Source organism: Caretta caretta, chromosome 2 (assembly GCF_965140235.1).
Source record: "Caretta caretta isolate rCarCar2 chromosome 2, rCarCar1.hap1, whole genome shotgun sequence".
Taxonomy (NCBI): Eukaryota; Metazoa; Chordata; order Testudines; family Cheloniidae; genus Caretta; species Caretta caretta.
The window spans coordinates 120,234,444-120,249,604 of record NC_134207.1 but is presented as its reverse complement, the minus strand read 5'-3'; the positions used below and the strand labels follow the sequence as shown (position 1 = coordinate 120,249,604).

General features: G+C 44.8%; 1 protein-coding gene across 1 annotated transcript; it reads left to right on the top strand.

The window, feature by feature from the left end:
- The first annotated feature begins 841 nt into the window (after nt 1-841).
- NQO2 (N-ribosyldihydronicotinamide:quinone dehydrogenase 2) lies at nt 842-14,726 on the top strand. Its single transcript, XM_048839747.2, has 7 exons — nt 842-918; nt 3,613-3,765; nt 5,049-5,213; nt 8,062-8,192; nt 9,483-9,596; nt 13,317-13,418; nt 14,443-14,726. The coding sequence occupies exons 2-7, from the start codon at nt 3,759-3,761 to the stop codon at nt 14,614-14,616; spliced, it is 693 nt and encodes a 230-aa protein (XP_048695704.1). The 5' UTR covers nt 842-918; nt 3,613-3,758; the 3' UTR covers nt 14,617-14,726.
- Nucleotides 14,727-15,161: the final 435 nt, after the last annotated feature.

Below are 15,161 nucleotides of genomic sequence, written 5' to 3'. Positions count from 1 at the left end.
GATAATGATGCCAGAATGCATGGGAAGAATTAGGTGCCTAAGAAAGGGATCCTCAGAAACCAGCAAGCTGCATAGGGAGCTGCTAAAGCTAGCCAGGAGTGAAATACCAAGCAGAAGGGAAGGGAGAAGAGAGGGTCTTAGGCACCTAAGCAGCTGATCTAATGCAGCTGGCTGGTGGAACAGAGATAGGCACCTCTCACCACTCAGGATCTTCAGCCATGCACTCTCTCCTGGAGCTGGGCACTTAAGCCAGGTCAGCTGCTGAAGTAGCCCTGCCAGTGTCTGCAGAAAGCAGTTCATTATGGAGCCTGAATAGTAAATAGCACACATACAGTTCAGCCTCTCCCTAAGGCCCCCTTTGTCTGTGGAATTGGGAGCATGATGCGATCTAGCCCTAATGAAAAGTTGGGGGGGGCCTCCCAGTATCCTAGGGGTCCTTTCAGGGGGTGTGAGATCAGACAAAAATGTGGAAATTCACATCCTTGCCTTGAAAGTTGTGTCACGGCTGCTGAAGATCGTGCATCAGTACAGGAGGCTGTCTACAAAGTGAATCAACAGCATTCCCAAGGCCATAACAAGAGGGTGGGGAGGGCCTCCTCTGGCGAGCTACCAGGGGGCAGAGAGAAACAAGGTAGCAATCAGCAGAAGCATTAGGGAACCAATCATGTGGGTCCTTGGCACTCTTGAAGGTAGGGAGAGTGCTTCCAACAGTCTCCTATTGGTCTGACTCTGCAGCTGTAACAATGAAAGGAGGGAGGAGGTGGAGGGTGTCCACTAGGTGGGAGTTTCATTTGTCGGTGGAGCTAGTTACATTCCTCTCTCTCCCCGCCCTTCACACTGTCCTTTCCAACCCTGTAAAGAGCAGCAGCTTCCCTTTCATCCAGGAACAGGATTCTTCCCTTCTGACCCAGACAACAGGTAAAAAGGGCCCAGTCTGCAAAACACTGGGGGCATATCTACGCTGCTGACCTACCTTAGGCCGACTTACAACCGCTGCAGTAGTTACTGTGGTGGCTGATGTCCACACTGCCCTCCTGTCGGTGGTGTGTGTCCTCACCAGGAACGCTTCCACCAACTGAAGAGCGGCAATGTGGGGGGCTGGAAGCCAGGGCTCTCAGCTCCGCGCAGATCCCTGCTGGGAGCCCAGCTGCCCCCAGAGCTTTTTGCTTCCCTGAGTGGGCAGCTGGCTGTAGGGGAGCCAGGGCAGCAGCCCAGCTGGGAGTGGGGAGCTAGAATGGGGGGGAGCTAGGCTCCAGCTGGAACCCACCACCGGCCCAGGCATGGAGCCAGGGGCAGCGCATGACACCTGTATTGGGGGAGGCTGGTCCTGAGTGCCAGATGCTCCTTAGAAGGGGGGGCCGTCCGTGCCCGGACCATGACCCTGCCCCCCTGCTCCATCCCGAAGCCCACCCCCGCTCGGCCTCCTCCCCACAAACCCACCCGCATTCCACCCCCACCCTGTCCCGAGGCTCCTGCTCCACCTGTGGCTCGTGCCTCTCTCTATCCCCTCCTCTGAGGCCCCCCCACCTGCCGCTAGCTCCTCTCTGCCTCTCAGGGGGTGAAGAGGTGCGAGCGTTGGGTGGGCGGGGCGTGGAGGAAAGTGGCAGAGTGAGGGCGGGAAGAGGAGGAGCGTGGGCAGAGCCATGGGGGAAGAGCGGGATGCGGGAGCAGGGTCTCAGGGCAGATCGCGGGCGCCCTTTTGGCAGCGGTGCTCCTCCAAAAGGAGGTGTACCTCATCCTGTTTGGGGAGGCTTAGCCTCCCCTGGCCTATTCTACCCATTGTCCATGCATGGAGCCATGCAATTGACAAGTATGACAGCCAACAGCTGATGTGAATAACATAGTGTCTAGATGGACACTGCATTGCCCTAACTAGACTGACAGAAGCCCTTTGCCTCTCCTGGAGGTGGCACTATTATGGCGGGGTAGTGGGGCACTTACATGGGCAGCAGCAAGGCTGTAGTATAGGCAGTGACATAACAACATCGACGTAGGCTGCCTTACGTCGACCTAATTCTGTAATGTGTAGACCAAGCCTGAGATGCATGCAGCTTTCCTTGTGATGTGCTGCATATTGTAAAGACAGCTAGAGCCTACATCTTCACTGCAAAATCTTGTGATTTTTGACACTGAGACTAGGGTTGCTAACCCTCCAGGAATTTAATATTAATCTTTAATTAGAGATAGTTATGTGATGAAATCTCCAGGAATACATCCAACCAAAGTTGACAACCCTGACACCCCACCTTCGTGTAAAAGTACACAGTTTTTTTGCAGCGAAGACATAGTCTTTATGCCAGTGCAATAGGTTGTCTGGAAGTGGTGTTGATGGGTTTGAACTTTACACAGACGCTAAAGCAGCCAGGCAGCAGGGGACTTGCAAAGGTTCCACAACTATAGAAGTTGTCAGGAGGATGGTTTGAAAAACTCAGCAAAGACTCGGCAGTGCTAGGAAACAGATTTATTAGACTTATACTAAGTGTAGGGTGACCAGATGTCCCATTTTTAAAGGGACAGTCCCATTTTTGGGGACTTTTTCTTATATAGGCGCCTATTACCCCCCACTCCCTGTCCTGTTTTTTCCACAGTTGCTATCTGGTAACCCTAGCTAAGTGGCAAACCTCGCACACATATGCATGCCATGCCTCTTATTGTAACCTTTTAATGGGGAAGAAAAGCAGAGTGAGCAGATGTCAGAGCCCCATCTGCTTTCATGGAGATTAATTTAAAATGTTTTATTGCGGGCAATGACGACACTGGTAGTGTATACAGATTAGGACTCTCTGGGCCAGTCTAACTGTTACGCCTATTGAAAAGTACTTTACTCCGCCGGTAGTCCCATGGACTTCAGTGAGGCTACCTGCAATATAAGGCATCCTTCACCATAAATAGCATGCATTTAGCCTATGATTTTAATGAGAGGCAAACACAAAGGGGCATTTGGTGAAGCTCTTAACACACCTTGGTGAGCAGTTACAGCTATGAGTATGTGTGTGAGAAAATGCTCACCAGTGTGAGTAAGGGGTCACACTGTGACCCAAAGAGTCGTAACCAAAAGCACTAAGCTGCCTTCAGGCTGGGTTTGAGTGTTTTGAAGGCAGCTGTTTGAGGCTGAAATGCAGGTTTCAATGTTTGCCTGTGATAAACACAATTCAATGAGTATTTAATATAAATCTTTATAATGTATGCTGAGGCATGGAGAGTTGTGGATAGAGATGATTTTGAAGTGTGTTTTTGAGAAGCTATGAGAGGAATTAGCACCTTCCAAATTAGTAAAATTTGCTGTAGACATTGATGAAAGCAGCTGTAAATCCAGTTTAACCAGATAGTTAAGGTGAGTTTACAGATGTTTTGCTGGAGCAGTGTAAAGTAGCCAGAGCATACCAATGATTCTGGCCCAATATGTGTCTATACTTGTGTGAGATGATGTACATAACTTATGTGTCACTTCACCACTAGTGACTAAAGCAGCCATCCAAAATTTACATTGATAAAACCTTCATACCACAGTACACCATCATATGCTCCTTGTAGTTATAATGCAATCTGTATAGCGACACCACCTCTTGTTTCTTTAATTATTCTTTCGCAACCTGTCTCCTTCTGTTTCAGACTCAGTGTGCGCTTTCCGCCAGGTTGTACTGAAAGGGAAAGCGTGTCCTTTTCACTGTTATGGTGTTTCTCCAATGAGCACATCTCTCTTTTGGGAGTCTGTTATAGGCAATAGTGGATTTTCTAGAGAGGAAGACTATTAAAAAATGGCAGGTAAGAAGAGATCATTTTCCTTTGGTAGCGATAGAATGTTACTCATTTCAGAGCTGTGCACACTGGAATCAGAAATGTCCTAGCTCCATCAGTGCTTGGACGGGGCTGTGAGGTAAAATTTGCAAAAGCACCTAAGTCACTTACTTTCTTAAATCCCAGTGCACTTAGGTGCTTTTGCAAATTTTACCCCAAACCTACAGTGCTGAGTGCCTTCAGCTTGATGGGAATTGATGCTACTCAGCACTTTGCAGACTATTCAGCATGTAGTGTTTGCAGGAACAGGCTCTTAAGCAGCAAATGTGTGACTGTCCTTCCTTACTTTCTTGAATAAGTTACTGAGTGAGATCATAGTTGTTTCAAATGGATTTATATTCTTATTACATCAACCATATGAACACAATGCTTGAGGATTGTAATGACCTCTTGGCAGGGATGCTTTGTTACTTTTATGTGATGCTAGAATCAGCAACACACTTGGTTAATAGATCAACATCTGCTCTTTACAGTATTCTTTATATTGACTGATGATAAAGCAGAAAAGTGGTTGTTCAAGCCCTTAACTGAGATACTCCTGGCTATATTTGAAACTGCCAACTTAATTATCAGGCTGATGGAGACCTGGCATATCCATCCCTTGCTTCTACCACCAAAATTTAGTTAATCAGATAACCAAGCCTTTTTCTGTGTTGGCTCTTCAAAGATGCAGCTTTTCCTCCCTGCAGGTCTACCTCACCTCCGTTTTAAGCCGTGTGTGAAAGTTTCTCTCACTGCAGTTTTTATAAATAAACCACTGTCTTCATGTATGTAGGAACATCACCCACCCCCTCTTTGTGCTCAGTGAATCAAAAATACTGCTATGGTTCTATTAAAAAATTATATTGTATTATGGATGTTAACTATTTGTTTAGTTCCTTGAGTATACTGCCAGGAGACAGTGGGGCCATGCATAAAATAAGCAGAAGATTTTAACTTGTAACTCCAGGCACTTTTGGTTTTTTCTTTCCCCTCAGTCCACTGAGTTCCAGTTAGGGAAGCTCACTTCAGCAAAGATTAACTCAGTGGGCCAGATTCACCATTGCCCAGCACTTCACATAGTCTCTTACCAGTGGTAGGTGGATATAAAATGCTACCATTATGACCGAGTAGTGTTTTCCTCACTTTGCACTTGTCCGAAAGTAAACAAGGTGCTGAACAATGGAGAACGAGGCCCTGTCTCTGCATACTATTTTTAGATGTATCCATCACCACGGTATCTGGAGATTTTCTTTTCTTTTTAACTCCAGGGAGAAAAGTACTAATAATTTATGCACATCAAGAGCCCAAATCTCTAAATGGATCCTTAAAGAATCTTGCAGTAGAAGAATTGAGCAAACAGGGCTGCAACATCACCACATCAGATCTGTACGCAATGCAATTTGAGCCACGAGCAACAAGAAATGATATCATTGGTGAGACTAGTTGAAGTACATTTTTAAAATCTCTCTCTTTGGGATTGTAAACACAGTTTTACCAGTTTGACACACCAGAGCTGCATTGTTTGATGTAAGGGTCAGGTGCTCTATAGAGAAAAAACAGGGAGACTTTTGGTGTAAAGCCATAGCTAATTAGTAAGACTGAACTTTTTCTTCCTGTGGGCATTTACTAGAGCAGTAGTTTTCAATCATTTTCCATTTGCAGACCCTTAAAAAATGTCAAAAAGAAAGGTGTGGACCCCTTTGGAAATTCAACATGTGGTCCATGGACCCCTACTATAGAATCATAGAATATCAGAGTTGGAAGGGACCTCAGGAGGTCATCTAGTCCAAGCCACTGCTCAAAGCAGGACCAGTCCCCAATTTTTGCCCCTGATCCCTAAATGGCCCCCTCAAGGATTGAACTCACAACCCTGGGTATAGCAGGCCAATGCTCAAACCACTGAGCTATATAGAAGTCTTAGACTGAAAACTGGCTGAACGGAATTCAACTATAAATGTTGCACGTGCTTGGCCTGGCATTTGATACAGAGTGAGAAAGGGTGTTAGACATATCTATTCAGGGGACACCATCATAGGGCCTAATCACATCAGCCACAATATCAGAGGCTCGTTCACTGCACATCTACCAATATGATATATGCCATCATGTGCCAGCATTCCCCTCTGCCATGTACATTGGCCAAACTGGACAGTCTCTACGTAAAAGAATAAATAGACACAAATCAGACGTCAAGAATTATAACATTCAAAAACCAGTTGGAGAACACTTCAATCTCTCTGGTCACTCACAATTACAGACCTAAAAGTGACAATACTTCAACAAAAAAACTTCAAAAACAGACTCCAACGAGAGACTGCTGAATTGGAATTAATTTGCAAACTGGATACAATTAACTTAGGCTTGAATAGAGACTGGGAGTGGATGGGTCATTACACAAAGTAAAACTATTTCCCCATGTTTATCCCCCACCCCCCACCCTCCACTGTTCCTCAGACGTTCTTGTCAACTGCTGGAAATGGCCCACCTTGATTATCACTACAAAAGGTGTCCCACCCCCACCCCCGCTCTCCTGCTGGTAATAGGTCACCTTAAGTGATCACTCTGGTTACAGTGTGTATGGTAACACCCATTGTTTCATGTTCTCTATGTATATAAATCTCCCCACTGTATTTTCCACTAATGCATCTGATGAAGTGAGCTGTAGCTCACGAAAGCTTATGCCCAAATAAATTTGTTAATCTCTAAGGTGCCACAAGTCCTTTTTGTGAATACAGACTAACACGGCTGCTACTCTGAAACCTGTGGTAACAACAACACTTCCAGGTTTTGACCTGTAGATGGGGGTATTCGCATGCTTTTGATTGATCATAAAAACAGAATGCCTTTTCTTGGCTCTGAAACTTTATTTTCATAGTTACCTTTTGCAGATCCCTTAGACATAGGGCAAGTCTACACTACAGTGCTACATCAGAGCAGCTGCACTGATGCAGCTACGTCGCTGTAGCACATCTGGTGAAAACACGCTATGCCGACGGGAGACAGCTCTCCCGTCAGCATAATTACTCCACCTGGACGAGAAGCAGAAACTATGTTGGTGAGAGAGTGGCCCCTGCCGACTTAGTGCTGGTGTGGACAGCGTGAAACTTGCGTCACTTGCGGGGGGGGGGGAGGGGGAGGAGCTTTTTCACACCCCTTAGCAAGATAAGTTAGATCAACGTAATCGGTAGTGTAGACCTGCCCATAGTCTGCAGAGCCTCCAAGGGTTCAAGGACCACTGGTTGAAAACCACAGTACTAGAGGATATCACTTTAGGAATCCATCCTACACCCTTGAGTTTGACAGTTTTGCCATTGACTACAACAGTAGCAGGATTTGGCCCTTACGAGTAAGACTGGAGGTTTTTTAATAGCCCTGTGCCTTTGGGCCCAAATGTTTGTGTATTATAACTTACAAGTCTTTGTGTCTTCTTAAAGAGGCATCATTACAAAACACCTCCTCCCAAGGAGCAGTCTGGTTACAGATGCTTTCTGCAAATAATTCCCAAGTGTTCATTCGTGTATGTTTGGGGTTTGTGTCAGCTATTAAGTATGATTCACATTGATGGAATATGGTAATGCCATTGTCCATTTATTAGTTTAGTAAAAACTTGAGAGAAACCCAGTGGAGATCATATTAAATTTAAAACTGGTTTCCAAGTGTTTATCATAGTTAAGAAAGCCATTCACCAAGAGGTAGGTTTTTAATCCTGATGCTGTCCTAATTTAGGAAGTGAAAGCGCAAAGCCATTACACAATTTGGCAGAGTTGTCAGTGTCTGTTAAAGGAAAACGTAGAACCGAAAGACTGATGTTACAAGAGCACTGGCAGAAGTGGGCAAGGAAGGTTGCAGACTGTCTGATTCAAACCCATGCTCCGCGTCAGGTCTTTGAAAGTCCTCACCCACTCTGGTCGCATGGACTTCAGGAAGAGATGAAGCTCCTTAGCAGATGCTCAGGATCAGGCCCTAAACTCTGATGGCCTGATTTTCATTTACATTAAGGCCCTTTTACACCACTCTGGTAGCATAAAGGGGGACAGAGGGGCCTTAATGTAAACGAGTACTGATACTTTTGTAAGTACTAGATTCACCTCCACTTTAAAAAAAAAAAAAAAAAAAAAATCAGCAGTTCATCTATCACTCCTTACAATATGGTGCGGCTCGTGATAAATCAATGGGATGAAATATTCCAATCTAGGACAGCAGATTGTGACTTGTATTGAATTATCTTATGTGGATTTAATGCTAGAAGTGGGATAAACAATGTCCATGTTTTTTCCACAGGCTGTCTGCACAACTCAGAACACTTTGATTATGGAGTGGAATCATGGGAAGCTTACAAGAGAAGATGCTTGGCTAGTGATTTGATTGAGGAACAGAGGAAGGTTCAAGCTGCTGATTTAGTGATTTTTCAGGTCATGATTTTTCTTATTAATAATCTTATGGTCTTAATATGGCGTTAAAACAAATACAGTAATAAAGAAACTATAAAAAGCTGGAAAGTTTAGACACCTAATTCCCACTGTCATTTACTTTCAATGCACTGCTCATGCTGATAATGCAGATAAGGCTTGGGCTGTGATCTTACAAGGTCTAGCCCAGGGGTGGGCAAACGTTTTGGCTCAAGGGCCACATTAGGGTTGTGAAACTGTATGGAGGGCCGGGTAGGGAAGGCTGTGCCTCCCCAAACAGCCTGGTCTCTGCCCCCTCCCACTTCCCTCCCCTTGACTGCCCCCCTCAGAACCACTGACCCATCCAACTTCTCCCCCACTGCTTGTCCCCTGACTGCCCCCTCCTGGGACCCCACAGCCCCTAACTGCCTCTCCCCAGGACCTCCCCCCAGAACCTCCGCCCCTTCTACCCCCCCTGCTCCCTGTCCCCTGACTGCCCCTCCTGGGACCACCCGCCCCTGACTATCCCTCCCGGGACTCCACCCCCTATCCAACCCCCCTGCTCCCTGTCCCCTGACTGCCCCAATCCCTAGCCACACCCTCACCCCCTGACAGGCCCCCCGGGACTCCCATGCCCATCCAATCCACCCTGTTTCTTGTCCCCTGACCACTCCACCCCATCCAACCACCCCCTGTCCCCTGACTGCCCCCCAGGGACCCACTGCCCCTTATCCAGCCCTCTCCCCCACCCCCTAACCATGCCACTCAGAGGAGCAGAACTGGCTTATTGGAAAGGCTGGGAGGTGGGTGGGCGCAAGCCGCACTGCCCGCGTAACTACAGGGGAGGGGGGACAGCAGGGGAGGGGCCAGGGGCTAGCCTCTCTGGCTGGGAGCTCAAGGGCCAGGCAGGATGGTCCCGCGGCCAAAGTTTGCTCACCTCTGGTTTAGTCAATAGCAGAAATGAAAAAAAACAGGTGCTACAGAAAATTGACAGTCCCTCTGCCCCATGAATCCAGTGTCTGTCAGAAGGCTCATCTTTTGGTTGAGGTGTAAGAGATTCTGAAAACTCATGGACATTTGGAGATCTCATGGCATTTTTCAAAAGAATATTACAAAAAAAAACCCCACAACCATAAGCAAATATAGTTCCTCCATTCTCTGAATGATACGCTTTATTTACAGTGCTTGATCTGTGAATGGCTTGACTGATTAAGGTGATAAGATGTTCTTAGCATAGAAACAAGGCCAAAGGAAATGGTGTACCTCTGCCAATTACATCTCACTATTAACAGGAGCCTTTGCTTTGCTTTTCAGTTTCCCTTGTATTGGTTCAGCATGCCTGCCATCATGAAGGGCTGGATAGACAGAGTCTTGGTCCAAGGATTTGCTCACAATTTCCCACAGTGTTATGATGATGGCTTACTCAAGGTATGTTCCCTGGACTGTTACATTAGGCTAAACAATATTTTTTTTGTATAATTCTTGTCTGTTCCTATGCTGTAATTTTATTTTTAATCTAAGTGGATAAATGAGATTTAGGCTTTTTAGTGGCACTCAGTGATCATTCAAAATCCTTCCTAAAAACTTATTTCTTCTCTGTACCTTAGAGTTTTATACTGCCCTCTAGTATACAAGTGCCAACATCATGGAGTCTCAGGCACTTCTGCCTTTTCAGAATAAAAACTCTGCGTAGGGAAGGGGGTGTTGTTTAATTTTGGGTAAGAGTGGAAGGCTGGTAGTGGTTTGGGAATAGAAAGGGGTGTCTGTATAGCGAAAGGCTTTGCACCATTTCATATAGATGGTCAGACTCTCTACTCACCGAATATCCTCCTTCCATCTTGCCTAGGACAAGTGTGCATGGGGGAAAGATGATGCAAATAGGACTATCAAGATGCGTGCAAGCCTCAGCCATATGCTATTATCACCCTTCTCCTCTTCCTGGCTTGGCTGGGACCCTCACGTTAGGTTTTTCTGAAAGTGGATTGCAAAATCTGCAGGGGAGGGAAGATGTATTTGTTTTCTGGGGTGTGTAGTACATTCTTGGGCATGCAATTTATTTAAAATAACTAAAAATCCTCCTGTACTAGGCTTTAAGTACACACACATTAAGAAGCAATTCAAAATTTCAGCAGCATTACATAATCACTCCAGCAAGAATTTAGCCAGCCTGCCACCGACGAAAACTCCTTTCCACCGCTCCATCGTCTAGGAAGCACACCTTTGCCTTCTCCAAAAACACAAACGTGTCTTTTGCAGCATGCTTGAATGATCATCAAACGCTGCCAATATCAGAGCAAGGAGGATGGGGGGAGCAAGTTCCAGAGACTTGATCTTGTGGAGAATGCCTTGTGAGCTGCCCCTCTCTTTTACAACCATAGGATCCAACTTGAGCCCTCCTGCTAAGCACAGTTGTGGCAGTATGGCATAGAGAAAGAGGCAGTGCCTTAGGTAGGCTGCCCCCAGCCCATTCATAAAACCCTGGTGCTTTATTGGTCATAACTAACATCTTAATCTCCACCTAGAGACCAATAGGCAGCCAGCGCAGATCCTGCAGGAGCCCTCTATGCTTAGTAAGCTATCTGGAAGATACAATAAGCAGCTATAGCAGTCTCTGCCTTTTAAAATAGATGTATTTTAGCGCATTAGAAAGTTCTGGTGTAACAGGAAGAAATGCTTGACGTAGTTACTGGTGACAGACTATTCATTTTAATCAGCTGTTGCGTATTAAGCACAGAGGGGAAGCACTACCGCTTGTCAGCCCTAATGCATGTGTCTTTTCTTTTACCTTTCCCTGCTATTCTATGAAAATAAATTATTTAATGGGCAAGAGAGTAAGAAATACAAAAGAATAGGGAGTACGATAATTAGTTACAGGCAAGAAAAAACCCTATACCCATTGCAAACCTAAAAAAAAAAACAGTTTTTCATGGTAGAAAATACTTTTTAGGGTGTTTTTTTTTTTTTAATCCAGTAATGCGCACACATAGCTGAAGGAAGGAGGGGTGAGGAAATGAACAAGGATCTAGCATTTCAAGAAGACAAGTACAGTGGGACATGGAGCCAGATTGCATGGTCAGTCTGTAGTAAGTGGATCATTTCTGGGTCCCACCCGGTCCAAACCAGCTGGGTCTAGGTCATAACTAGTCACTGTTTCTAGCTCTAGGTCCCAAGGACACACTCCCAGGCTCAGACTTCTTGTCTGATGCCCTTCCTTGGAATATAGGATGCTGCCATCCCAATCCCTCCAGTCAGTTTACAAATGCTTCACCAGAGCCTCCCCTGGGCTGTGAGCACTCTGGGCTTCTAGTTTAACCTTTCTAGGAACCATGTGGCAGGCAAGCAAGAAGCACAGGCTGAGCAAAGGAATTTCTTAACCACAATCACTTTTCTCTTAAAAACATTAGAGAGTTACTGATCTTTGAAAAGGAAACAAGTCCTGAGACACAGCCTCCCCGCTTCTGATCTCAGCCCTTCTGTGAGTCCAAAGTACCTCACTGTTCAGGCTGGGCAGAGTCCTTCCTGCCCTCTGCCCTGCAACAAAGCCTCCTATGTGGTGATGGTCATCTTCCCCCCTTCCCCCCACCCCCCCCCATTCCAGATCAGTATCCGACGCCAAATAGACTTCTGTCTCTCTATTATATGCTCCAGTGGGGTGCTCCAAACCTTCCTCGAGTCATACTTGCCCCACCTGCATAGAGAGCTCATTGCTCTGTAGGAGTAGGCAAGTTGTTGAGTGACAAAGTAGGTGGCCGTAAATTGTAGTCTTGCTGGTCCTTTGAGGATTCAGTAAGCTTCCCTACCTGGGAAAGGTGTCTGGAATGCAGGACAATAGGCTCCCCTCTGCGTTCAACTTAGACATGTGTTCAACACCTAATAAAAAACGAGTTCATAATTTGATGCAAACAGATCCCACTCTGTCAAGGTCATCCGAATTTGTGACCAGTTTAAGTTGGTCCATAGCTCTAAATTGTTCAAACTGTGCCACCTTACTATGACATGAAGACTGAGATAATCTATAACAAATAGCGGTGAATTGGGTAGAAAGATTTCTGCTCCATGATTAATGCCAGAGGTTGGGCTCAGGCTATAAAATCTCATTTGGAGTATTATAAATGGAGTGCTCAGTATTATTTGTGGTTCGTGTGTGTGGATTTTCGTGACCTCCTGTCTTAGCTATTCACTTTTGCCCTTTTCAACTTTCTACCCTATAAATCAAGCAAGATTGGCATGTCCAGACACCAATTCATAACTTTTGAGCTGTTCTTGGCATTGTGAATAGCAGAGCTAGTCATTAGCTGAAGATTTGAAGATGCTTATTTCTCAAGTCCAATATCCCACAATGATGGATATGTAGATTACTTGACTATTTAATTTGCTGATCATTTTAACAATGCCAACATTTAAGTTTTCATTATTAGATTTCAGAAATAGTCCAACGAGACAAACACAGGTGATTCAGACCCTTTAAAAGCTGTCATTTTGGCCTGTTTGCAAATTTGGGACAACGAGGCTGCTGCATCCATTGTGTTCAGTTCACATTTGGAAGGTTCCCTTGGCAGCCATAAATAAGAGTTAGATGCTGGGGTACAAGTCTGTGTCAGATCCCATGGTTATAGAATCTGAGGAAACATGGTTCTGGTAAAATACTTAGTGCAAGGAATACACCTAAAGAACATAACAAATACCCAACTAATCTATTCTCAGGCAACTGAGAAGCTTTAAATGAAGACTACTATGTATACAGGATGCAGTTTCCATCTGGGGGAGAGGGAGGAGCATAAACACACTTAGCACTCAATTTTTCCAACCATAGATCTCAAAGCACTTTACAAGGAAGGGCAAGCATCTTCCCCATTTTACAGATGGCAAAAGGTAAGGGCCCAAGTAACATGCATTTTTATGTATGTTTTCCCACAGAGCTATTTTCACACACTTTACTACTCCATATATCAACAAGCTGTGTACCAGAGATGCAGTAAGTGGTACTGTGTGAAAAGGCCAGGGAATGAGGAGGACAGAAAAGGGGGTCAGCTTCCTCAGCCATCTCTGTTCTGCCAAGTTAATCTAGTGTTTCTGAAGTGTCCTTTTTGGCTACCGGGTCACTTGTTCTTAAACTAATGTGCCTAAGTCTTATTTTCTTCATTCCAGAATAAACTAGCCCTACTTTCATTTACCACTGGAGGAGATGAAGAAATGTTTTCAAAAGGAGGGGTCAGTGGTGACATTCGCTATCTCCTGTGGCCCATCCAGGTACAATATATGAATATTTGCTCAATAACTGTGCACCTTCATAGTACTGCCAACTCCAAGCATTCAAAGTCAGGAGACAGGCCCCACAGAAATCATGATTCCTTTTAAAAAAATCCATCCGATTTTGAAAGAGCAATGTTAGGTCTTTATTTTCCTTCTGATTTGAGACGTAGGTTTCATGTTTTCCAGTTTCTCTGCCGCTATTAGGGCAAAAAAAATTAAAGAAGAGATTTGCATATAATAGCATGACTAGGGAAGAGCCAGCTTGTTGGGAAATCTTTGTGTGGCTGGCATGGTGTGCTGTGACATCTACCTGCTGACATAAACTAGTTGAATCACTTGTCCTAGATCTTCCAGAAACACTTCCATCTTCTAACAAACTCTTCTGCAGTTTCTAGCTAGGCAGACTCATTAACATTACTAAGCCCATTTGGCTGCATCATTTAAAAGGCAACTAATGGAAAGGTGCTAATCGTAAATATATCCTGAAGTTCGGAAAAGAGGAAGGTTAGTGAATTTAGCTCACTCAGAGGGCATTAAAACTCATTCAGAACTGTGTGAATCAGAATTGCATGACTCAGCTAGATTCAGAAGTGCCTAAAACAAATGTAGAAGTACAGGGATGAAACATGAATTTCATTCAGGAACAATCCAAGAAGAGTCAATAGTATCCTAAATGTTCAGCCATCAAACGTGGAAGTGTATGACAGTTGAAAGGGTAAGTTAGTTATATAGCTTCAATAGCATTTCAAAACTGTTCCAGGAACTGGGGAACAACGTACACTAATCAAACTCAGAAGCATCATAGGCTAGCCTTCAACACTTGTCCACAAGTGTGGTTGCAAAGGTACATTCCCGCATCCTTTTGTCCTTCCACATGGATAGTTTAAAGCAATGCTGTTTTATCAAAGAAAACATGCCCCACATGGGGTAGGAGAAATATTTTAAAATCTGAATTCTTTAACTGTAGCAAAAATGGAGTTGAACCATTTTCTGACATGTGTCTCTTGTCCTTTGAATCTAGCATGGTATAATGCACTTCTGTGGTTTCAAAGTCCTTGCTCCTCAGATCTGCTTTGCTCCCAAGTACGTGACAGAAGAGAAAAGAAAGGAGATGCTGACCTCCTGGGCACAGCGACTGAAGACTATCTGGGAGGAAAAGCCTATAAACTGCACTCCTGAGTTGTATTTTAAGTAATGTTCAGGCACAACACTAGAGAGAGATGGGGGCGGGGAAGTTGCAGGAATTGTCTCAGTTGTATCTTTTCTCTTTCCTTCATGCTGTACCTTACCATGTATGGGGGGGGGGGAGGGAAGTCACAATGCATAATGTCAGTCTCATAAACTTGCTGGATTGTATTACACCTAAAGACAGCCAATTGGTAATAGCTCAGTTAGCAATATGGCCTCGATCTTCCTGTCTTCTTAGGAGTACAGTGTAATGATGAGTGGTGCAGCTCCTTGCTGTGTGGGACATGGCTCCCTAACTAGTAAATATTAGTGCCTAGTATACAATCAGGTTGTTTTTTTTTGTTTTTTTTTAGAATAGTGCCTGTTCATACAAGGATAGGATTGAATCACAGATAATGGCTATTGCCCTAAGACACAGGTGACCTGCAAAACACCTGAAAGATATTGCCAGATTTACTTCAACACTTTTGTGCACCAGCTGCCATTTTTGTTAAATTGACCTGGAAATATCCTGTGATAAATAAGATTTGTCACAGCCAGTTATCAGTCAAC